The following is a 26390-nucleotide window of genomic DNA, read 5'->3' as shown; positions in this document are numbered from 1 at the left end:
GGACTCATAGCTATTCATATCTAGGCGATAATTTATTTCTATGAAATAGATTGTTCGTTTAACATTTGTTTTCAGGGAAATTAGGAATGTCAAGTCTGTCTTAAATGCACGAACGATGGGGTCTGAGATTTTCATAACGATCAACTTTTTTTTAAAATTTTGCATACTTAAGTCAAAAATGAAAATGAAATCACAAATATTTGAGAAAATATTAATATATCACAAAGGCGAGTGGCTGTTATTATCTCAGTCATTCTTTTGAGAAAGCGAGTATTCTCGAGCGTGACGATCACGAGAGGAACGGGATGTAGAGATCAAAGCATGTCATAACACTGATTAGTCTGTGGACTGGTAAGGTGGATATCTATAAATTTAAATTAGGAATATCCGTAAATCGAATTATGGATATCCGTTAGTTGTACTTAAATATCTATAAATAGAATTCTGATTTAGGGCCATAAAAGAACACAGAAGTGCAACAAAAATCTTCATTGTACTCCGGTTTCTGGTCGAATTGTAATTAGATGAGGTGACCCAACATTTGTCCTGTTTTTTAATTATGAACACGTAACGCGTGCAATCGATCTCAAAACAATTACTACAGTCAGTTATAGAGAGAAACACCAGGAAATGCCGAGATTAGAAATTAATGAAATTTGAATTGATTTCCAGAATTCTTTTTATGCAAATTTTAACAATTTTTATCAGTCAAAAAACAGATAAATTAGAAGCCAGTGTAAATTTTTGAAATGATTCATTTGTTGTACATGCAGAAACATCGATGCAAATCTGGAGGATATTGATACACGATGCATTTTGTTGACGAGCATCTGGAGTATGGTAACAATTAACTGTTAGGACAATTCTCACTAGTTTATTTAACATGAAACATGGATGTCTTTCAAACCGATAGAAAAAACCCAATGATTATCACAAGGTATAAATGAAAACAAAAGATGATTTGAATGGTTACAGATGCATCATATTCCATAGTAATATATAGTGGCCTCTCTCCACTTTGGCTTGCCATATATATAACATATTTGGGGGAAATTCAAACAAATCCTTTATATGATATTAACTCAGAGCACAAGGACATGACAGATATATGGTGCGTGGAGTGGTAATTGTGGCTTAATTAGGGGTTAACCCAATCTGTTCTCCCACAGTTACTGCTCTTCGTTTTCACTCTGTCAGTACAGATGATATAGCGGTAAGATTGGCAGCCGATGGGCCGAGAATGAAGGTAAACAAGAGTTGTGTTTCCTTAGTAGAACTCTTCTCGTTGAGAAAACGTATTTCCGATGTTTACAGATTGAAATGAATATGCTCACGGCACCATAAGTATTTAACAATAAGATATTTAACTAATGTAAGCTTAACATTAACATTCGAACTGTTTTTCTGCGAATACTTCTAAATGACATTCCTTCCATGAAACCCAAGGCAGATATCGAAACGGTAAGTGTGTGGTCGGTCGACCATTCGTTGAAATCACCACGCTATGACGATTGCTGAAGTATAAATCCGAACCAGGCAAACAAGGCACAAGAAAGATGAATGAACTGGAGAAGCTCGAGCACCTATCTTTGGTATCAAAAGTCTGCACAGAGTTGGACAATCACTTGGGACTGAATGACAAAGATTTAGGTAACTCGCCAATAGCTTTATAATTCAACTGGGCACATATATAGCTTAGATAGAATGGTAAAGTGAGATCACATTTTTTAATGGTCGTCATGTATATACAGATATTTAGGAAAGTTGTATTTAGGACAGCGGGAAGTTATGCTAATAGTGTAATAATGATATATATGATTTCTTTTTAGAATAAAATCAGATGGAACTAATATGATGATATAGTATCAAATGGGAATGATGGTCATTCTAATGAAAAAATGTATTTGTTTGAAAAGTTAACTTAGTGGGAACAAAACTGTCAGAAATTTGGAAGTTATGCCTTCTGAAGTAAAAATATTAAGGGTCCTTTACCAAGAAAATTGTAAGGAGTAACTAGAAATGTAGAGATTGATATCAACACTCTCACATGTAGTGTGAAATGTACCAACTACTTTTCATTTTTCATCTTTGTTGCAAAAGAGACAAAAATTAAATTGGGGATAGATAATCATGGTCAGAACCCTTGTACTAAGATAAAAATGTTTGTATATTTCCATAGGATATACAAAATACTATCCCAGGCAAAATAATTAAGGTCACAAGGCTGAATACACCAGACATAGCTGCCATGTTACATTGGCCGCTTGACTGTATGGCAACCTTATCTTTTATTGTTAAACTGCAAAAATCAGAATCAACCAAAATCTGAAAATGAGTTATCAACTATCTTGTCAGTCTCTTCTTTACGGTATATAGGCATGATTTTGTTTGATTTTTAACCTGCATAAGTTTCGTGTATTGTGATATTGAATTATCTGTTGGAAATAGAAATAAGATGATTTTACAGACTTTTCATGTGTATTTGTATGTACAAATGTATATAAGCCTATTTTGTCAAACCTGTTTTGTTCACTTGCAGCTGAATTCATCATTTCCTTATCAGAGAAAAATGACAATTTTGATGCTTTCAAGAAAGTCCTAATGGAAAATGGAGCAGAATTTTCAGTGAGTAAACGATAAAAAAAACTGAGTTGAAAAAAATATTGCAATGAATTTACTGATCAAAAGTGATTTGAAAATAAATCAGAATGTTTTAGAAAAACAATATACAGATGATATAGCCTGAAACTGAATATTTCTTAAAACTGAACCCTTACGGAACAAAATGTCTTATATTTTCTTCAACTAAATATGTTTATATTTTTATCAATTATGGAAAAATCATTGTAAACATACAATGACAAAATGCAATCCTTCTGTGATAGCTGACTGCTAAATGCTACCAATACAAGGAGAGAGTAATGTATATATTATACTAACATCTGAATTTTTCCAAAGTCTTAGTTGTATGATTATTCACTTTTCAATAATCCAGGTATACTTGTATGACATCTACGCTGTCTTCTTCTTACAGGACTCCCTCATCGCCAACCTGCTGAGGTTGATACAGAAGATGAAATCAAAATCTCGAGACAAAGAGAAAACAAATGACAGTTATAAGGAAAACCAGAGAGATGATGAGATTACTCTGAAAAGGAAGCTTTACCCAGGACTGGCTTTGGCTAATGATCCAAATTCCAGGGTAAGGGCTTAGGTATTTTTTAAAAATTCTATAAGTCTCTGACCCTAAATGCTATATTTTGGAGATTTCTAGTGAAGCATCTTTTGATGGATTCTATTTTCCCCATATACCCATGCTCTGATATGAATTAACATATAGAGAATATCCTTAATAGCAATAATGCTGCTGATGTAATCAAGTCTGATCTGTCATGGGCAAGACATCTTACCCCAGCTGCTTTGGTTAGTATGTGAATGGCCTTCTGCTTGTTTTTCACTGAGGTAGCGACCAAGTACCATAAGGAGGCTCCCTCCTAAAATGACATTGACTGTTTATTGGGCAGTAAAGTCAACAAACAAATCAATCTGGAAAATTGAGAAACCAGCAGTTTTTTTTCATTATTGAAATTAAAAATCTGGTCATGATTATAATTTTCTTTGTCATTTTAGAAAATGCTAGAGGAAATAAAGGAAGAAGAAATGGAGGAAACTGGTAATATAAAGAAAGAAGATACAGAGGTCGCTGATGATATGATGGGAGAACTAATGGCTCTGATGGCAAACCCACCTGGCAGTAACAGGTAACAAAGCTCTTCATTTCTACATCAGGACATCCATATCTTAAACCTTATTTCTAAATCAAACTGTGTAAGGCACTAGTACTGTTAAAAGGTCATTATATAGAACGAAAGTCCTTTGTTGAATTTTGAAAAATGTTGTTTGAATATTTCTGTTACAAAAGATTATTTCTATAACTATAGTAAAGGTTATCATTCAATGTTTCTAATTTTAACTATTTTCAATAATGAAATGATAAAATGAAAAATAGATATATCAGAAATGATATTGATAAAGATATGGCACATTTATTAATTCTCATGACTTCTTGAATTTGGTAAAACTGAAAATTTGTACTAACAGAAAAACTTTACAATATTTATCCTCTGTACAGATTTAAATCAAATGACACTATATAGTTTAGGATAACAAGCTGTTCTCATGACTATGTTATATTGGTTTCTCATGACATTTTATTTCAGTTCCTGTTGATATGAAATTTGCATCATTATTTTATACGGTACATAAATCTTCATAGATAAAATAATGTAATTCATTCTTTGGTTACTCTCTAAATTGACTGAGTATCAAAACATTAAAATCAAAGGTAGCTCTGTTGTTGGACTATTGGGCTCTAGTGTAGATCTCAAGTGTGTAGTTTGATGATTATCTGTGTTCTGTTCTGTTCCCAAGGAATCAGTCAGATATTAATGATTTTGGGGAATCAGATAATTTGAGTCCAGGACACATGTTTTCCTGTGGGATTCTGATTCATTAAAATTTTGAGAAGCCCCTGTATAACTCTTGTGTTGGGCTTCATCAAGATTTTGAAATGGTATTCTCAACTCGCCTGAAATTCTTTTATTTTTAGAAAAATTACTTGATATTGTTTCATTTTGTACATATATGTGTTTGGTATATAATACGTAGTTATTTTAATATTGTTATTTTAACAGTGACAACAAATCCAAGAAAAGTAAACATAAGCGGAGCCGCAGTAGAAGTCAAGAGCGAGACAGAAAACGTAGTCACAGTAGAGACCGTGATAGGAAAAGGTAAAACTTTTATACAGCCACTCTTTGTCATGTATGTTTATACCCTGATCATACTGTCATCATTTGCCAAGAAAAAATATCAAATCAAAATGGTTTTACTACAAATATTATACAAAGTGCATGAATAGTGTACTTGTTTTTTCAGAAACAAAAACAGTCGGCGATCAAGAAGTCGTTCACCAAGAGACAGGAAACGAAGCCGTAGCCGTGAGAGACGACGAGACAGGTCAAGATCTAAGGATCGGGACAGAAAACACAGGAAACGTTCACGAAGTCGAAGCAGGGAGAGACAGAGTAAATATTACAGAGACGAAGAAGATAGAAAGGACAGATACAGGGGTGGGAAAAGTAAGAGAGAGCAGGAATCAGATGACGAGGAAATTCCAATGGAACCAGTTGTCGGCAGGGTGAGTCCATTACCAACCAAATAACAAATTAAATCTATTGAGATGTAGCATTCTAGAGATTTATGTTGTTTATCTGTGCAAATGTTAATACTCATCAGGAACATACTTGTCATTTAAACTACCTCTTATTTAAGAGAAATATACAAAATTGTACTCCAACTTGGCTATCTCAATATTTTACCTGCCTAAAGGAATCCCTCTCTGTTCCAGATATCTCTACTCATTAAACCTGCCTTAACTGACCCCTCCCTGTTCAGGATCTCTCTCCACATTTAACCTGCCTAAACTGACCCCTCTCTGTTTAGAATCTCTCTCTGTATTTAACCTGCCTAAACTGATCCCTCTCTGTTCAGGATCTCTCTTCCTATTTAACCTGTCTAAACTGATCTCTCTGTTCAAGATCTCTATCCACATTTAATGAAATATCAAAGATATTATTCTGCTAATGTCGATGTTGAAAATAACATTTCCATTACATAACATCTAGAAATGGGCTGCTTATTTTATAACAATTAATTTCTTGTTTTATGCTTTCAGATATTTAAGGGAAGGGTGACCACCATTATGCAGTTTGGTTGCTTTGTACAGCTGGAGGGTCTGAGGAAGAAATGTGAGGGACTTGTTCATATATCACAGGTAAACATTTTGAAAATGTGAAGTTTTGTATGACTGTTAAGATATGAACTAAAATTGTGAAAATTAAAAACTGTTAATATTGAAGTAAACCTGACTATAAAGGTCACCTAGTGGAGCAAAGAAAGGTGACCTTTATTTAGAGGTTCAAATATTTGTGATTATCCCCCGCCCAATGATTAATGAGAAGTTTGTCCAGGGTCAAGGTCACTGAGTTGAAGGCCAATGTTAGATACTGATAGTATTGGCAGGACTGTGTACTCTTGTACAAGCCAAATTTCCTTATATACTAGATAAATATATGCCTTTGGTTACTGATGTTTGATTTCTGTTTTGTTTACCACATTTATGTTTAAGTTTTATTTCTTACAAAAGTTTCTCATTGTTTTGATAATGTGTAAAATTTATCTGCCATTGATACAGCTGAGGAGAGAGGGCCGAGTGACAAAGGTCAGCGACGTGGTTCAACGAGGTCAGAAGGTCAAGGTCAAAGTGCTGTCATTTACCGGTAACAAGACAAGTCTTTCTATGAAGGTAAGTAAACCTGTCGTGATATCTGAGGTATGTATAGTAAATAATTGTATAGGACCATTCAGGAGCTGGAGTCAGTGGTATCTACCTACACCCAAGCATATCATATAAGAATATCAGTTGTTTATATATTTTTAGCTCACCTGGCCCGAAGGGCTGAGTGAGCAAATTCTTTAAAATCTCCAATCCTAGGGACTCAGTTTCATGGTAATATCTTTTGAAACAGTTGAGATACCAACCCAATAGCCATATATATTCTTACTGGGAATCAAAAGAGAAAAACAATAATGATATAAGAATTTAACCATTGGTCGTGCCCCATCAAAGAGGGTAAGTGACTGAGCTTTAATTTGGAAATATTTGAAATACCCAAACTGTAGGCATGTATAAACATTGCTCGGCTTTAAGAATTATGTGAGCAATACAGGCCCTATTGGCCTCTTGTTATGTATACTTTTCAGATTTTATACCAGAGGATATACTTCTTGTAAGGAAACTCTCTGAGATCGTTAAGGCTGATGAACACTTTTCAGTGAGATGAGAAAGTCTAGCTGGCCCAAAAAAATGTATGAAATTTCCAAAAATATCTTGTATTGCAGTTTTGGCATATTTTGATACATGATAGAAGTATAAACAATAGTGGTAGTTATTACATTTTATAAACAATAGTGGTAGTTATTACATTTTATAAACAATAGTGGTAGTTATTACATTTTATAAACAATAGTGGTAGTTATTACATTTTATAAACAATAGTGGTAGTTATTACATTTTATAAACAATAGTGGTAGTTATTACATTTTATAAACAATAGTGGTAGTTATTACATTTTATAAACAATAGTGGTAGTTATTACATTTTATAAACAATAGTGGTAGTTATTACATTTTATAAACAATAGTGGTAGTTATTACATTTTATAACAGGAAAGGAATCTTTTGTAGGATGTAGACCAGGACACTGGCGAGGATTTGAACCAGGAGAGGACAAGATCTTTGATGGGTGGAGAAATAAAGGATGACAGTGAGACTGCTCGTAACCCTGATCGTCCCTCAACTCTTCCGATGATGGATCTCCCAGACACAGACGAAACACAAGACAAGAAACGGGTCCAGCGAATCTCTTCACCCGAAAAGTGGGAAATCAAACAAATGATTGCTGCTAATGTTATTGATAAGTCAGAGTTGCCTGACTTTGACGAAGAAACTGGTCTGCTTCCTAAAGAAGAAGATTCTGGTATGTTGAGTCACAGATCTTTCCATTCTGTTGTGCTTTTAGTTCATACCAACTTAATTGTCACTTATAGAAACAGGGCAATATATCCAAGTTCACCTACCGGCATTTACAAAAAAAATATTGAAGAATGATGGCTGTCCCAAATATCCAGCCAGCATAATGCAGTTGTCATCATATCCAACTTTTCATAGTCCTTGTAAATTTATATCTCACCTATTTAATTAATGTCCATGTAATATTCTGTTCGACCTATTTAATTAAGGTCAATGTAACTTAATGTTTGACCTATTTGATTAACACTTCATGTATTACACAGATGAGGATGTGGAGATTGAACTGTTAGAAGAAGAAGCTCCTTTCTTAGCTGGTCATGGACGTGCAGGGATTGACTTAAGTCCTGTCAAAATTGTGAAGGTCAGTATTTATAGCAGAATTGTCATTTTTTCCCTTTTAAACTGGATATGTTTCTTGATTGGAATTTGAAATTGACTCAGTTGACTCAATAGGCCATGAAATTAAAACTTTTCTACATCAATTAAAAAGTGAAGATAGATTTTGTTTTAAACCTGAGTTTTCACAAAGTTACATTATTCTGAAGAACAATTTAGAAATTGTTTTCTCCAAATTTACACCCAATTATAACTAACAAATGGGTTTATTTTCATTGAAAATAATAACATTTTCCTGTTCTAGAATCCTGATGGTTCCCTGTCCCAATCAGCCATGATGCAGAATGCCTTACAGAAAGAGCGGAGGGAACTGAAACAGGTTCAGAGAGAAGCAGAAATGGGCAGTGTTCCCGCAGGTCTCAACAACCACTGGATAGATCCCATGCCTGAAGGTGAGAAAAAAAACTATGAATTGGTATTTCATCCTGACTAAAATTTAATGTTAGTAAATTAGCCTTATTAGACAATTTTATGTTATCAGTTTTTCTTTTATTACCTGAAACAATAATTTACTCAAAGGTTTTTTGAAAAAAATTAACAGAAAATGCTCCTGCATTCTGTAAATCACTTATATTTTGCATGGGATTTATTTTCATGTTACTATGTAAGGAGAGTCAATTGCAAATTCAAATCCTTTTACAAATTATTTGTACAAAAAAAATAACCGGGACAGCATTCATGTTGATTTGGTTACCGATATCTGTGCCTTGAAAAGTCATTGTCTAATGGCTCATCATTCTCAAATTTAAAGCCATTTCTAGATTAGTGTTTGGGAAATCATGTACTCATGAATATGTGTGGAAAGGTCAATTGGCGAAATAAAGTATTTGTGAAATCTAAATGATTAACATTAAATCAATTCATTAATTTAAGTGAATGGAAATTTTATTATCAGCTGAAGGACGCCAACTAGCTGCAAACATGAGAGGAATAGGAATGACTCCCAACGACATCCCTGACTGGAAGAAGCATATCACGGGGGGTCAGAAAGCCTCTTATGGCAAAAAGGAGAAAAAATCGTTACTGGAGCAAAGGCAGGGTCTGCCTATCTATAAACTCAAGGAAGAACTAATCAAGGTCAGTAAAATAGGGTCAAAGGTCACAGAGAAAAATGTCTTTATTACTAGTCTGTTTCACTTTTTATACTTTTTAATGATTGTGAATATAAGATTATAATTGTGAAAAATGAAAATCATTATATTATATACCAGATATATGTTGACAAATGTCTTGAGGCATTGCAACAGATACTTAGTAAAGTCAACAGTAAAATATATTTTGATGGTAAATAAACAATAGCATTAAGGGGAACATGTTTTTGATTGGAGGTATTAGTAGTAACAGTTCAGTGGTTTGTTTGAAATACATTTGTCTTGAAAATCTGTACTAACTTGATTGCAGGCTGTGAACGATAACCAGGTATTGATTGTTATTGGAGAAACTGGATCAGGGAAGACAACTCAGATCACACAATACTTAGCTGAAGCTGGATACACAACTCACGGCAAGATAGGCTGTACCCAACCCCGTCGTGTAGCTGCTATGTCTGTTGCCAAGAGGGTCTCTGAGGAGTTTGGTTGCCGTCTTGGTCAGGAGGTTGTACACAATTTAATATATACAACATAATTTTACAGAGAAGCTATTTCAAATAGTAAGAAAAAGAAGCAATAAGAGTTTTCCAATATTTCAGATTTGAAAATTGCATCATTATTTTAGTTAGCAAATTCTTCTCACTTTTTTTGAGAAAGAAACTAATGAAAAAGTTGTTGATAACTTACCAAAGAGGAACAAAACTGAACACATGTATCAATGTGTTCTTATTTTAAAGACATGTTTTTAAGAAAAGACTTGTTTACAACTTTTTCTTCCCTTGGTGCTTTAGGTTGGTTACACAATGCGTTTTGAGGACTGTACGAGTCCGGAGACTAAGATAAAGTACATGACAGATGGTATGTTACTAAGGGAGTGCCTGATAGACCCAGACCTCAAGCAGTACGCCATCATCATGTTGGACGAAGCACACGAACGTACCATACACACAGATGTCCTGTTTGGGCTGCTCAAGGAGGTACATGGTTGTCCAAGGACTCGAACTGCACCTTTGTCTATAAATTAGAAACCAGAATACATTGTCAGTGATGTCAACTTTCTTTGTTTCTTTAGAGACAGATTAGGTCATTATAGTTACTGTGACTTAATTTAACTGTAATGTGTGGAAGTAAAGACTTTACAATGAAGAAGATTTTGAGAAATTTTCTGATATTATGTTCACATCATAAGAAGGATCTTTGTTGAATACTGAAAGGAATCCATGTCAGTTAATCACTATATGAGACCATCTTTAATAGTTTCTAATGTAAATTCAACTGTGAAAAACTTATTCCTAACTTTTATATAATTATTATTCAACATTAGATATATGCTAGTTCAATAATAATCATTATTTGTATTTTGTACTAAAATTTTGTGTCATGATTAACAGATTAAAACATATAAGTACAAATAGTATAGTCTACTGCCTGAAGTTTAGTATAGATTTAAAGAATGTATATCATTAACTGATTATGTGAATAGTTCCAAAAGAATTAAGATCTTTGTGCCTGTTTAGTAGAGTTAGTGATTATAATCAACCAATGTATGTTTACATATTTAATATTCATTCAATATTAAGTTTTAAAAAACTTTTGCTGTGACTTGTAAACAGTTATGTTCTATACAATATGACTTCATGATTTTCAATTATAGGCAGTGAAGAAACGTAAAGATCTGAAACTTATTGTAACTTCTGCCACGCTGGATTCTGTCAAATTTTCACAGTATTTCTTTGAAGCTGTAAGTATGTTTTTTGTTAATGTGCTGTTTGAAATGAAAATGAAAGAATTTTAAAGAAGTCTTTAAACAACTTCTTCTTCAAAAGGCACAGGGTGCTGATATTAGGCCTGTGGCATGCTTGTAGTTAGAGCTACCACCTTTGTTAATATGAATGACCTTGACTTACTTTCAAGGTCACAGGGGTCAAATGTGTTGAAATATGTAAGCAACTTCTTTTCAATAACCAAAATACCAAGGGTCTTTAGCATGCTTTTTTCAACAAGCAATATGTCAGGAGTAATGGTATTTGTGTAGTGCTTGTATGAATAATATGATTTCAAATTTGCAGAAAATGTCTTTTTAAACCAACTAATGTCTTCTATGTAAGTTATAGAGTGGTTGAGAAATTGATTTTAGGCCTAATTGGCCTCTTTCATATATAGGTCTTTATAGTCAGATGACCCTTAAGGCCTGTGGGCCTCTTGTATTTATCAGAATCTCATTATAATATTACTACAGTTATATCTATGTTTGAAAAAACACTGCTCTCAATCTGCAGGTTAAAATGATATTTTGATGTCTATTACAATTTCTACTTCCAGCCAATTTTTACCATCCCTGGACGTACATACCCAGTGGAGGTGTTGTACACCAAAGAGGCAGAAACAGACTACCTGGATGCTTCCATGATCACAGTAATGCAGATACATCTAATGGAACCACCAGGTAAGTACTGGTGTAGGCGTGGCATATATCTAGATTTATAGAATCCCAGTGAAGGCTACATTTGGATTGTACATAGCTCTTCTATACATTTTCTTTGTACTGATGATTTGATTGATCATATTGTTCAATCTAAAAGATTCTAAATCAGTATTTGAAGAAGTTTACATGTTTCAGAGATCTTCAGGGAGTGGGGTCTGAATTTTACCAATTGAGATATCTGTTAAACGTCTTTTATATACAAGATTGATTAATTGTCTTTGTTTTGGATTGTTTATTTTGGTGTGCTACTGATTGTGTCAGGAATGGTTCCATGTGATGGAGTATTGAGGTCGTCTTCTCTTTCTGTACAGGGGACATTTTGCTCTTCCTCACGGGGCAGGAGGAGATCGACACAGCCTGTGAGATCCTTTATGAACGAATGAAGGCCCTCGGTCCAGAGGTCCCAGAACTCATTATCCTTCCGGTATATAGTGCCCTTCCCAGCGAGATGCAGACCCGAATTTTTGAACCTGCACCTCCTGGATCTAGGAAAGTCGTTATTGCAACCAATATAGCAGAAACCTCACTTACAATTAATGGAATATATTATGTGGTAGATCCTGGATTTGTGAAACAGAATGTGTACAATTCAAAAACTGGGATGGATCAGCTGATTGTTACCCCAATATCACAGGTAAGGATAAGATAGAGAAGTTTAGGAGACTTTAGTGGTTCCATGTCCCATTGTCATATTTAATGAGAAAGATTTGACAATTGATGTCTGCCATAATTTTTGTAAAATTTCATTTCAAATGAATCACCCCTATCCTAAAAGTTTTGGGACATTTATAACTTTCCTTTACAAAGAATTCACGTGGATTATAGATTAACTTGAAAACAAAGTAAAGCCCTACAAAAATTATTTTTACCTTGTCTTCAGACAGGATTAAAAGAGAAAACAGTTGATGACTTCCGAGTGAAAGTGATCTGTTTGCATGAAGCTTTTGTAATTGATATTAAACCATGGGAAAATATTCACCATTAAAGATATAACCTTTACATTATTTGATGGTTATATATTCCTGTCATTTGAAAGAACTTAGTACTAAAAACCTATATCTGATACAGTATTGATTTGTTTACAACCCAGGCTCAGGCAAAACAGAGAGCTGGTAGAGCAGGACGAACTGGTCCTGGTAAGTGTTACAGACTGTACACAGAGAGAGCCTACCGTGATGAAATGCTGGCAACAAATGTGCCAGAAATTCAGAGAACTAACTTGGCGAGCACTGTGTTGTCCCTGAAGGCGATGGGTATCAATGACCTTCTGGCCTTTGACTTCATGGACGCTCCTCCAATGCAGACCTTGATCTCAGCTATGGAACAACTGCATGCCCTGACTGCTTTAGACGACGAAGGCCTGCTGACCAGGCTTGGGCGTAGAGTAAGTTAACTGATTTTACATCCTTTATAAGGTGTCAGCTTTTATTGTCTGTTTTGATATCTTACCCGTAATAAGACAATATCTAGTAGCATGTTGGTAACTTTATACTTCTGTTAATGTAATAACCATGAAAATATTAATTATTATTCTTTTAATTAAATTTGAACAATATTTTTTTACTTAACAGAATTACCAGGTATTCACAATTTTGCATGCTTTAAAAAAATTTTTTTGTATAAATATAAAAAACCTTTTGATTAGAAGTAAAATGGTGTAATTGTGAATCTGAACACTGAATCAAAGATATTTTTTGTAAACCAGATGGCTGAGTTTCCCCTGGAGCCGATGTTGTCCAAGATGTTGATTATGTCTGTCCATCTTGGATGTAGTGATGAAATTCTCACTGTAGTGTCCATGCTGTCTGTACAAAATGTCTTCTACAGACCAAAGGTTAGTGATTCTCTCAGACATCTAGTTAAAGAGCTTTCATATGACAAATTCGTCAAGGTGGCATTAAATTGTTATTTGATAAAAGATGTACTTGTTTAAGGCTACATCACAGTCATAGAATATGAATATACTGTATATCCATTGGGTTACTCTTCCCAAATACAAATACAGTGGCATTAAATGATTTGTTGTACTCTGAAAATTATTCAAACATCAATGCCGAAGCAGCTTTCAGATAAATTCTAGCTGATAGAAGATAACACATGTGCTTTATAACTCTTTGCGGGAATTTTATCTTATCAGCACAGTTATACTGTTTATGGATTAAAAGGCAGTCTAGTAACGTGATTGTGTACCATTGTGTAAGAGCATGCGGTGGTAAGGAAAAAAGTGTCAGTTCTGAGAGAGAGTGAAAGTTAAGAGACAAATCAGCACATCATGTTTACTCTGTGATGATCCAATTTGCAGAAATATACAAACCCAGTATTGGGTAACTTTAGTGCAGGACTCATTCACATATTGATGAAATAAGGAAAGATCAAATGGGCTGTTTTACTTTTTGTCCTGCTGGTTCTGTCGTTGTTACCGTAATCATATTTGGAGATGTGACACTACATACTTCGATGGACCAAGATTTACAAGATGGATGTCGTTGATTAAGCCTTTTGGACCCTGTTGTTTTATATTCTCTGACACTTTTTTTGAAGTCTCTGTGTGAATCTTTCTGTTGTTCATATTTTGGCCTTGTTTCATTAATTTTCTTTTTGTGGTATGGATAAAGCCTTTTCAGGCTGTATTTATTCAAAGATTTGTCACAAATACCAGAAATGCTACATATAAAATGCCAATAAGTCAGTATGTCTTTGTAAAGGACCAGGCCATTAGTGATGTGGATACCAGATGTGAGTAACACCAACTATAACATTGTTATAACTGCTTGTAAGTATTTTTTTTTTCAAGCGTTGTTTGAAGGAGAAAACAAATACCTGGTAATGTTTTTTTTGTTACAATATTGTAATTTACAGGACAAGCAGGCAATAGCTGATCAGAAAAAGGCCAAGTTTCACCAGTCAGAAGGCGACCATCTGACTCTTCTGTCTGTCTACAACTCATGGAAAAACAACCGCTTCTCTAGTCCGTGGTGTTATGACAACTTTGTCCAGATTCGTACGCTTAAGCGGGCACAGGACGTCCGCAAACAGATGCTTGGCATCATGGACAGGTATGTGCTATTTATCATTTGATTGTTTGCTTTATACGGTGTCAAAGTTGTTGAATCTTTTTTGAGAATTTTGATGTGTAAGAAGAGGTTGAATATGCATTACCTCCCTTTTCAATGTCAGTAAAATTTAAACATTTCAAATTGTTTCCATCTACCCAGTCATATACTACTCCCTTAGTGTCATCAGTCGTGTTAAATGCATTCTTATATCCAATGAATGAGAAGGTATTCAGAATAGGAATTCATTTTAGTATAAGTGGATTTTATGAAATTTACTCACAAAATCAAGTGTCAAATTGAATTTGGTTTGAAAATCATAAAATTTGTTTCTTAGGAAAGTATTGATTCCACAGTAAAATTCTTAATATAGTTATTGTATTACAAATGAGATGTATGTAACAATAATGCCTTAACACATGATTGTCATGTTATTCGGTGCATGGACCCATGTTATTTTTGTGTATGCCACTTGTGATTATGAAGTCCCTAGAATTGTGACACCTGGGGATGACAGTGGTATGACTTTGGTAATTTGTCAAACATGTTATCAAGTCACTAGAATTGAAACTAGAGCCGAAGTGACTTCTAAAATGACACAAGGTTTGATGAAATTAGAAGTTCTTAGATTTGTTTGATTAATCTCATTGGGAACTCTGAAATGGTGGATCTCGGCCCCCTTGGACGGGGCTCAAAAGGGAAAATAAAACAAATTCTTTAAAATTCTACTTCAGTAACAATGATTGGATTTTACCCAATCTGGACCAAGTTATTCTTGCAAAGAGGGAAATAAATATTTTGTAAATCATGGGTTTTGGGTTCCCTTAGGAAGGGGATGTATATTGTTGGATTTTGTCCTAATTTGGTCAGAATTTTGTTTTGTTTTTTTTTTTTTTGTTTTTTTTTTTGTTTTTTGTTTTCTTTTGATCACAGGAATTACATTCTTTTTGTTGCTTCATTTATATAACGTAAACATATTTTAATGCTCCACCAGACATAAGCTTGATGTGGTCAGCTGCGGGAAGAACACAGCTCGAGTACAGAAGGCAATCTGCAGTGGGTTCTTCAGGAATGCTGCAAAGAAAGACCCTCAGGAAGGCTACAGGACCCTGGTTGATAGTCAGGTGGTCTACATACACCCATCTAGTGCTCTGTTTAACAGACAACCTGACTGGTGAGTATTGTAAGCTGGTGGTCTACATACACCCATCTAGTGCTCTGTTTAACAGACAACCTGACTGGTGAGTATTGTAAGCTGGTGGTCTACATACACCCATCTAGTGCTCTGTTTAACAGACAACCTGACTGGTGAGTATTGTAAGCTGGTGGTCTACATACACCCATCTAGTGCTCTGTTTAGACTGGTGAGTATGACATGTAAGCTGGTGGTCTACATACACCCATCTAGTGCTCTGTTTATCAGACAACCTGTCTGGTGAGTATTGTAAGCTGGTGGTCTACATACACCCATCTAGTGGTCTACATACACCCATCTAGTGCTCTGTTTAACAGACAACCTGACTGGTGAGTATTGTAAGCTGGTGGTCTACATACACCCATCTAGTGCTCTGTTTATCAGACAACCTGACTGGTGAGTATTGTAAGCTGGTGGTCTACATACACCCATCTAGTGCTCTGTTTACATACACCCATCTAGTGCTCTGTTTAACAGACAACCTGACTGGTGAGTATTGTAAGCTGGTGGTCTACATACACCCATCTAGTGCTCTGTTTAACAGACAACCTGACTGGTGAGTATTGTAAGCTACATACACCCATCTAGTGCTCTGTTTAACAGACAACCTGACTGGTGAGTATTGTAAGCTGGTGGTCTACATACACCCATCTAGTGCTCTGTTTATCAGACAACCTGACTGGTGAGTATTGTAAGCTGGTGGTCTACATACACCCATCTAGTGCTCTGTTTAACAGACAACCTGACTGGTGAGTATTGTAAGCTGGTGGTCTACAAACACCCATCTAGTGCTCTGTTTAACAGACAACCTGACTGGTGAGTATTGTAAGCTGGTCTTTTTGAGCATGAAAATCCCTTTTTTGTACCTACTTCCCCCTTATTTCATAAATATTTATGGTGAATGATGATTTTGTTGACCTGTTAATATCGTTTCTTGATAAATGATTTTGATGTCATAATTACATTGATAGATATTCTTCATTTGTTTGTAATCTATTTCCTCTAGCATCGACACTCATGTTCTTATATATTAGAATTTAAGATTCAAAACATTTCTTTCAATTTTGATTTAGTGTTTAAATCTGAATCAGTGCTTTGATTTGAGAAATCCTTGCTGGTTAGTGGGTGGAACGATCATTTCATTGATGAGGAAATCAAGATAAGAAATTCTGTATAAAACAATATGATTAATTGTCAGTATTTAGTAATTTAGCTGTTTTATTGTTCCAAGGGTGATATACCATGAACTGGTGCTGACGACAAAGGAATATATGCGTGAAGTCACAACCATTGATCCTAAATGGTTGGTGGAATTTGCTCCCAAATTCTTCCGATTCTCTGACCCAACAAGATTGAGCAAGCATAAGAAACAGCAGAAGATTGAACCACTGTACAACAAGTACGAGGAGGCTAACTCATGGAGAATTTCACGCGCCTTCAAAAAGGTTCACACCAAAGTCACGTTCTGAGGATTTTAAGACTGATCTACAGAGGAAGAAAGTTTTGAAGGATATGTTTTTAGGAGAGGTCCACCCCTAAAGACGGAGAAAGCTGAGGATATATGGAGCAAAAGACAAAACTGTTGTTTGTTTGTTGGTTCATCAAATTTGAATGGTGAAATTAAATTTCACTTGAGAGGTAGCTGAAGTTGATAAAGCAAAGAAGGCTATACATATGTAGATAAATATATCTCCCTATTTCTAGAGAAGTTTCCAGCCTTGTAGATAAAGACATCTCCCTATTTCTGGAGAAGTTTCCAGCCTTGTAGATAAAGATATCTCCCTATTTCTGGAGAAGTTTCCAGCCTTGTAGATAAAGATATCTCCCTATTTCTGGAGAAGTTTCCAGCCTTGTAGATAAAGATATTTCCCTATTTCTGGAGAAGTTTCCAGCCTTGTAGATAAAGATATCTCCCTATTTCTGGAGAAGTTTCCAGCCTTGTAGATAAAGACATCTCCCTATTTCTGGAGAACAACTTTTAGAGACATTCAAGTATCATCCATAGCATGGCAATATGAAGTATACTTCTTGAGAGATTGGGAAATTCTAGAACAAATATCTAATAGTCAATAGTTCTGGAACTAAAATGGGACATGTTTTTAAAGTAATCTTAGATTTTACATGTATAACTACCAGGTGACAAGTTCTATGATGTCACAATAGATATCTTTGGGAAGAAAATCGTAAGTTTTGTCAATGTTTTCTTTCTTACATCAGAGAAAGTTTTGTTTTAAGTGCCAGGCAAGTTGGAGATAAGGGCAAGTCCTTCTAAACATCAGAAAGCATTGTTTATTGAGTATTTCACAAATCGATATCATATTGAAGAAATCTACTAGATTAAAAAAAACAAAAGTGAATATGTATATGAAATATTGTACATGTACTACCATATTTGAATTTTTGACAAAGGAATATGCTGTGCATATCAAATAAACCATTACAAAAATACAAGTGGTTGTTTTGTGCATTAGAGAATACAGTGTAAATTGATGTTAGGGGTATTGTTACTACTGTAGCCTCCTTATCTGTCAATAACAGACTTTGTCTTGTCTCATATTGTATGAGGATAATCAATGTTATGTTTAGAAGTTCATATCCTTATAATGACTTTACAAGTGTATGGAACTCTTCATCATGGTTACATACACTGCCCTGTCTGTTTGTTTTTGGTAGCAAAAAACAAGGTGGGGGTGGGTGGTGAAAACGAAGCCATAGAGAAACATATTACCAAATATTTCTAGGTAGGGAAACTGATATATGTATAGTTTGTGAGAAAAATACACTTTAGTATAATAGAATATGAAAATGAAGTAATAGGCTGTCTGTCGGCCATTTTGTTTTTCTGATCAGTCCGAAACTAGAACAAGCACAACTAAGGACAAAGAGGAATCTATACATGAAATTTGAGAAAGATCAATGTAGCAGTTCTCAAGCAACAGTGATAACAAACTTTCAAAGTTAAATCCAAGATGACCGTCTGTTGGCCAGTTTCTGTTTCTGATCAGTACTAAAATCAAACAAGCACAATTTGGAAACATACACATAAAATTTGAGAAAGATCTATGTTGTAGTTCTCAAGAAATAGCGATAACAAACTTTCAAAGTTAAATCCAAGATGGCTTCCTGTCGGCCAGTTTGTTTTTCCGGTCAGACAAAAAATTAAACTGGCACAACTAGGGATCAAAGGTAAGACAAATAGGAAATTTGAGAGAGATCCATCCAGTACTTATCAAGGCATAGTGATAACAAAAATTGTTAACGAACGTAGGGCGATTTGAATAGCCCATCATCACCAGATGGTGGACCATTTAAATCGCTCTACGTCCGTAGTCCGACCGTCATAGTTTTGTCTGGAGCATAACACTAAAAACTATAAGAATCTGTACGCTTTTATTGCCCTTTGTTACTTTTCACACTTCACTTTTGTTCCATTAGGGGAGCATATCCCATCTCTGACTGCCCTCGTTACTGTTAGTGTTTTTAGGAATGGTTTAGGTTACACGATACACAGTTTTCATTAACACGAGAATGCCGCCATATAAATAAGCCAGAATGGTGTTTGATTCCAGATATAGTACAGTCGAACCTCGTTATCTCGAACTCGTTCAACTCGAAGACCGTTTAATTCGTAGTATTTTGTCAATCACTGCCGAACTTTACACAAAACATTCGAGTTTACATAAATTTAATACTCTGTTATTTCGAAGTCCCACCGAGTTCAAAATAACAAGGCCTAACTATTTACACTGCAAAGTCTCAAGATGTTACACTGAAGCTATCCGAATCTTCATCACACCACTAGACGATCCCATTAAAGTAGCTGGGATTATAAGGACAGTTGCACTAATATAATCGGTACACTATATAACCTGACTGACAAAGTATTGATTTTGCTTGAAGTGCGATTGTTCTTGAGCGCTGTGTTGTACTTCAGTTTCAAACATTGGTATTTTTACTTCACCCTCATAATACAGCAATCAATTGTAAAGGAAAGAAGGATATTATTTATAGTTTTCAAACAAAGCCTTGCATTATATAGAATTTGACCTTCTGACTAAGGAAAGGTTTTTTGTGGGGAACTTCATTTACCGATTACTTACAACAATGAATTCATTAATTATTTAAATGACTTTTTCGCACATTAACTATGCTCTTCAACAACCTGTACAAGTTTGATTTCGTTCAAAGTTATTCGAGAACGAATTTTACGTAAGCTTTTGTGTGCATTAGCTACCGACCAGAATTGGCAATCAATGACACGACAGACTGTTCTACATCAGCCTTTTATCTCGATCTTTTCCTGTACGCCAAGATTGATGATTTCAATTTCCCTATTGCTAATTTTCCATTTCTTGATAGCAACATCATTGCACCCCAACCTATGGTGTTTACATGTTGCAGTTGATACGATATTCAAGGGCCTGCTCTGTTTATCACGGTGTTTGTGCAAGAAGTCGTATTCTTACGACACCCTTGTATCGCAGGTTTCAAAAGGAGCAGGTTGGTGAAAATTCATAGGAAGTTTTACGATCGTTATTGTGGTCTTATTGAGAAATATGTCATTTGTGCGATACGAAACTGGACGTGTATAATGCTCGTTAGTTTGCCTGTGTGTTCCGTTGTTGTTACCTTGATCTCATTTGAAAAACGTAACATTTCTCACTTGGAATTGGTTATGATTGTGCTGAAATGTTTATTTTCCTGTTGTGTTTCTCTTAAACATATAAATGTATATAATGCTATGATAAGGATAGAGGTGAAAACTTTTCCATCGATCAAATCTGCAAGCATGTCAAAATTCGATAACGTCACAACAAATTACATTATGAATAGATGTGGAAAAACGCGGATTCTATCACTAATCACTAAAGATGTCGCGAGATCAACCACCCCATCCTCACCACCACCAACACCACCACCAAATCTTTGACATTTCTTCCAAACAGTTGTGAATTCCATTGTCGCATTCATGCATTCAAAATTGTAGTCCTTGGCTTGACAAGTCCTGGAATAGAAGTATGGTAAGTATCCATTCATTATTCGGGGTTTATCGGATGATCAATACGTATTCCAGAGAAAACTTACGTCACAAACTTCCAGAAAACAAATTTGTGTTGCATAAGTCGATTGTGTGGGTGTTGCCAGATTTCCAAATTGTATGTTTTGGGGGAGATATTCTTATTCCAAGTGTATAGGATTTACTTCCCTTCGTTTGAATTGATATCTACAATGAATAATTTGTTTCTATTTTGATATCGTTAAATTTAAACTGATCTAAATACAACTGATCCAGTAAACAACATTAACTTCAACGGTAAGGAGTGACAAAAGGATTTTTGACTGAACTACACAAGTAATTTAACAATAGCTGTACAACGACAAGGCGCATTGAAGATAACTGTCAAACAACAGTCGGCTAACTGGAATAAAATATCCGAACATGTCTTCCTATATTATATTAATTTCACTTACAAAGTTTTAGTTAGAATTTGGGTTTAGGATAATGAACTCAACCAGTAAATATTGTAATCTAAACACATATTGTAAATCTAAATTCTAAATCAGTTCAACGAATTACAAACTCTGCTTTAACTAACTTAGCTTGGTCTGGATAGTGGCAAAAATCAATATGTTAAAACTCTGTGTTACGAGGACATGTCCTTGAATATCGAATCCACATATTAACACTATAGGTTGGGTATGCAGGTATGTTGCTATCCAGAATGGACAAGACTATTACGGATAACATGGTTTATCAAGTTTGCAGTTTGACGTGTATATAAGTAAATTGGACTCATCAACTATTCTACACAAACCAACTTTTCAGTTCGTTGTACCTTTCATACTCATAACAATGTTGGTTTAACAGGGGCGAATAGGTTCAAGAACATGCATACTGTTGACCTTCCCTATATCAGGATATTTCGTCTAATACACAGAAACTCCTAATATCAAGTATCATTCTGTGTAGAATTATCCAGTACAGTTAGGAGACAATGCCATGTGATATGATTTTGTATAGTTGTGATATTACATTTTCAAGTTGATCCATGGAATGAGAATATTCTACCTACTATATAACCAGGTATAACCAACCTGATATGTAGAAACATAACTTGCAGCGAACTTCGCTGACTTATGGAACTTGCTAAAGCAGAGTTCAGACATTCTAGGTCCAAGGAATCAATGCCTAACTCATAATATAACGATTAATTATGTATATTTTTTTCACATTTTTTTTTAATGTTTAACGTTTTTGTTTGTTATAAGTCCTAATCGTAAGCAGTCAAGGCAAAACGAAGTACATGGATACAATTTTAGTTTATTCAACAAAGTTGTAAAACATTTGTGTCTTCATTTTCTTACTTAAATTCACTTGTTGTTCGCACCAAACTTTAAAACTGATACAGTTTTTCCTCTTCTTCATTCTGTATTGAACTTTTCTGTTGTATACATCAAAACCATATACAACCTTAACAACTTATAAATTATCTAAGAAAACTAAATAGTATATAAACAAGTTACAAACATATATTTAATGTTAATAATCATGATTCAAGATTCAATTATATAATAACTATAAATTGCTCTGTAGATAATTACATGAGTATTTATAGGGTATACAAATATCTCGTTCCTAGGTCTACCTTATATTGGCTTAGTCAGCTGTTCCTGAATGTTGAAACACGGAACGTTATTTTCAATCTGTGCTCATTGTTTATCAAATAATTGCATGACTGCATTATTTCCCTTGCAGAAACCTGTCTATCGTATTGTATGCATTATCTCCCTTCCAGAGACATCTCTATCGTATTGTATGACAGCATACCGTAATGTTTTACCTTGTTCTCACGTCGAAAGGTAAATTACTTTCTTGGATTGTCCAAGATTAACATGGCGGGTGTCGTTGATGAAGTAGAAGTAAATAGGTTGATAAACACCAATACTATGGTATCTATTAAGTCGATAAACACTAGCACTAGGGATGTCTACTAAGTAGAGAAACACTAGCACTAGGGATGTCTATTAAGTCGATAAACACTAGCACTAGGGATGTCTATTAAGTCGATTAACACTAGCACTAGGGATGTCTATTAAGTAGATAAACACTAGCACTAGGGATGTCTATTAAGTTGATTAACACTAGCCCTAGGGATGTCTATTAAGTCGATAAACACTAGCACTAGGGATGTCTATTAAGTCGATAAACACTAGCACTAGGGATGTCTATTAAGTAGATAAACACTAGCACTAGGGATGTCTATTAAGTAGATAAACACTAGCACTAGGGATGTCTATTAAGTCGATAAACACTAGCACTAAGGATGCCTATTAAGTCGATAAACACTAGCACTAGGGATGTCTATTAAGTCGATAAACACTAGCACTAAGGATGTCTATTAAGTCGATAAACACTAGCATTAGGGATGTCTATTAAGTCGATAAACACTAGCACTAGGGATGTCTATTAAGTCGATAAACACTAGCACTAAGGATGCCTATTAAGTCGATAAACACTAGCACTAGGGATGTCTATTAAGTCGATAAACACTAGCATTAGGGATGTCTATTAAGTCGATAAACACTAGCCCTAGGGATGTCTATTAAGTTGATTAACACTAGCCCTAGGGATGTCTATTAAGTAGATAAACACGAGCACTAGGGATGTCTATTAAGTAGATAAACACTAGCACTAGGGATGCCTATTAAGTCGATAAACACGAGCACTTGGGATGTCTATTAAGTTGATTAACACTAGCACTAGGGATGTCTATTAAGTCGATAAACACTAGCACTAGGGATGTCTATTAAGTCGATAAACACTAGCACTAGGGATGTCTATTAAGTAGATAAACACTAGCACTAGGGATGTCTATTAAGTCGATAAACACTAGCACTAAGGATGCCTATTAAGTCGATAAACACTAGCACTAGGGATGTCTATTAAGTCGATAAACACTAGCATTAGGGATGTCTATTAAGTCGATAAACACTAGCCCTAGGGATGTCTATTAAGTTGATTAACACTAGCCCTAGGGATGTCTATTAAGTAGATAAACACGAGCACTAGGGATGTCTATTAAGTAGATAAACACTAGCACTAGGGATGCCTATTAAGTCGATAAACACGAGCACTTGGGATGTCTATTAAGTTGATTAACACTAGCACTAGGGATGTCTATTAAGTCGATAAACACTAGCACTAGGGATGTCTATTAAGTCGATAAACACTAGCACTAGGGATGTCTATTAAGTCGATAAACACGAGCACTAGGGATGTCTATTAAGTCGATAAACACGAGCCCTAGGGATGCCTATTAAGTAGATAAACACTAGCACTAGGGATGTCTATTAAGTCGATAAACACGAGCACTAGGAATGTCTATTAAGTCGATAAACACTAGCACTAGGGATGTCTATTAAGTCGATAAACACTAGCACTAGGGATGTCTATTAAGTTGATTAACACTAGCACTAGGGATGTCTACAGGATCTTAATTCTCTATTTCTGAACAAAGGAAACAGCAACAAAGGGCGGCTACTGCGGCCAATAAACACGTGTCCATGTTGTCGGCACCTTTTGGATCCTCTTTTTCTATGGTACTGTGATAAATGAAAAGGAAGATATTATTTTCAAAGCCAAGAAATGTGTCGTTTTATATATATATATTTTTTTTTTTTTAGGTTTTTCATTATTTCGGTTTTATAGCCATTTCTCTGTAGAGTAACCAATCTAGGGGTTTGTAATTCAACGCGAAAATAAAATGACATCGTCATGACAAGCAGATACGCCCTCTAAATAAATTTGAGATATATTTCATATAAAAGTGTTTAACTGAGGTCAAGAATGATCGTTTCCACATTGCATATAATTTTCACAATTTTCCAATACTGATCAGCAATGAAATGATATTTTCAAGTGATTTTTGTCACACATTTAAACAAAATGAAATAGAAAAATCAAGGTATATCTTCTTACGTTCTCCTAGCGATCGGTTCACGTCTTATCTGCGGAGGATAGCTTGGGGCTTGTCCCGGTAGTAGCTGGTTCCCGTTTTGGTAACCCGGAAACATTGTACGATTGCTTGGATATATTGCCTGCTGAGGACGCGTGTAACTCGTGTCTCCAGTCGTATGATGTATCATTTGTGGTTGTCGCCATTTGTTTCCGGTGTGATGTAAACGTTCCTCCGGAACTTGATAAATGGAGTATGAAGGTGGATACTGGGAGTATGGCGGAGCATCTGGGTGCGACATACCTAAAAACAAAACAAAACAATTGTTACGTTGCTTTCTGTTGGTTTTAATTACATCTACTTAAAATATTATTTGCAGCTGATATCGCAAACAACAGAAAAAGTATTTGTGAAGCGTAGGGAAAGGTGTTTTTGAGGTTATATGCTATAGATTCTAAAGTTGATCATACTATCCGGATTTCGATCCTATGATGTTACTAGTCATTCTGACAAAGGGAAAAACTAGATCGTAGAAACGTGTGCTTTTCGAAAGATTGTGTTTTTTTCACAATTGTCGCATAATTACATCTGCTGTTATCTAAAGCGAACAGGCGACAAGCTTCTTATTACAATGCATGTAGTGTTCGGTCTTAATTATGTCTCTGACAGTCTGAATAAGTAATTTGTAGTGAGCGATAAATTTGTAGTGAGCGATAAATTTGTAGCGAGCGATAAATCTGCGAGCGATACGAGCGATAAATTTGTAGCGAGCGATAAATTTGCGAGCGATACGAGCGATAAATTTGTAATGAGCGATAAATTTGCGAGCGATACGAGCGATAAATTTGTAATGAGCGATAAATTTGTAGTGAGCGATAAATTTGCAAGCGATACGAGCGATAAATTTGTAATGAGCGATACATTTGTAGTGAGCGATAAATTTGTAGCGAGCGATAAATTTGCGAGCGATACGAGCGATAAATTTGTAGTGAGCGATAAATTTGTAGCGAGCGATAAATCTGCGAGCGATACGAGCGATAAATTTGTAGCGAGCGATAAATCTGCGAGCGATACGAGCGATAAATTTGTAGCGAGCAATACGAGCGATAAATTTGTAATGAGCGATAAATTTGTAGTGAGCGATAAATTTGTAGCGAGCGATAAATCTGCGAGCACAGATCTTGGTATTTTTCCGCAGTGCCTACCTATAGCATTGTTGGGATATTTAGCACAGATCTTGGTATTTTTCACTCTATCATTGTCGGTAATTAACATGACACGTATATAATAACTGTATTATATAATTCACTGTATCATTGTCGGTAATTAACACACGTTGATTTGATCATTGTCGGACATGTAGCGTGTTTTTTCTGTTTCTCTTGGTTTGAATTCGGGATCATCACAAAATACACACACGTATTAAGGTTAAATATTAAACGACCCGTATCAATTAATCTGTAATTGACGTTTTCAGTAATGACCACTGATAGTGAAAAATTGATTCTTGACGCTGAGGTGACGTTTTGACTTAGCATGCCTTGCATCATAATTGCATCT

The 26390-nt window shown here is 35.1% G+C and overlaps 1 protein-coding gene across 1 annotated transcript; it reads left to right on the top strand.

The window, feature by feature from the left end:
* The first annotated feature begins 1329 nt into the window (after positions 1–1329).
* On the top strand, positions 1330–18324 carry LOC132545685 (ATP-dependent RNA helicase DHX8-like). The gene is made up of 22 exons (XM_060209378.1): positions 1330–1650; positions 2540–2625; positions 3035–3202; positions 3631–3761; positions 4695–4793; positions 4939–5200; positions 5738–5836; positions 6257–6367; positions 7309–7600; positions 7917–8014; positions 8294–8441; positions 8945–9126; positions 9451–9645; positions 9932–10117; positions 10795–10881; positions 11463–11586; positions 11937–12259; positions 12716–13009; positions 13331–13459; positions 14485–14681; positions 15673–15852; positions 17105–18324. The coding sequence occupies exons 1-22, from the start codon at positions 1557–1559 to the stop codon at positions 17340–17342; spliced, it is 3723 nt and encodes a 1240-aa protein (XP_060065361.1). The 5' UTR covers positions 1330–1556; the 3' UTR covers positions 17343–18324.
* Positions 18325–26390: the final 8066 nt, after the last annotated feature.

This window comes from Ylistrum balloti, unplaced genomic scaffold (genome assembly GCF_031769215.1).
Source record: "Ylistrum balloti isolate Yb309-2 unplaced genomic scaffold, AGI_CSIRO_Ybal_v1 Utg369598, whole genome shotgun sequence".
NCBI lineage: Eukaryota > Metazoa > Mollusca > Bivalvia > Pectinida > Pectinidae > Ylistrum > Ylistrum balloti.
This window is presented reverse-complemented; position numbering and strand designations above follow the sequence as displayed.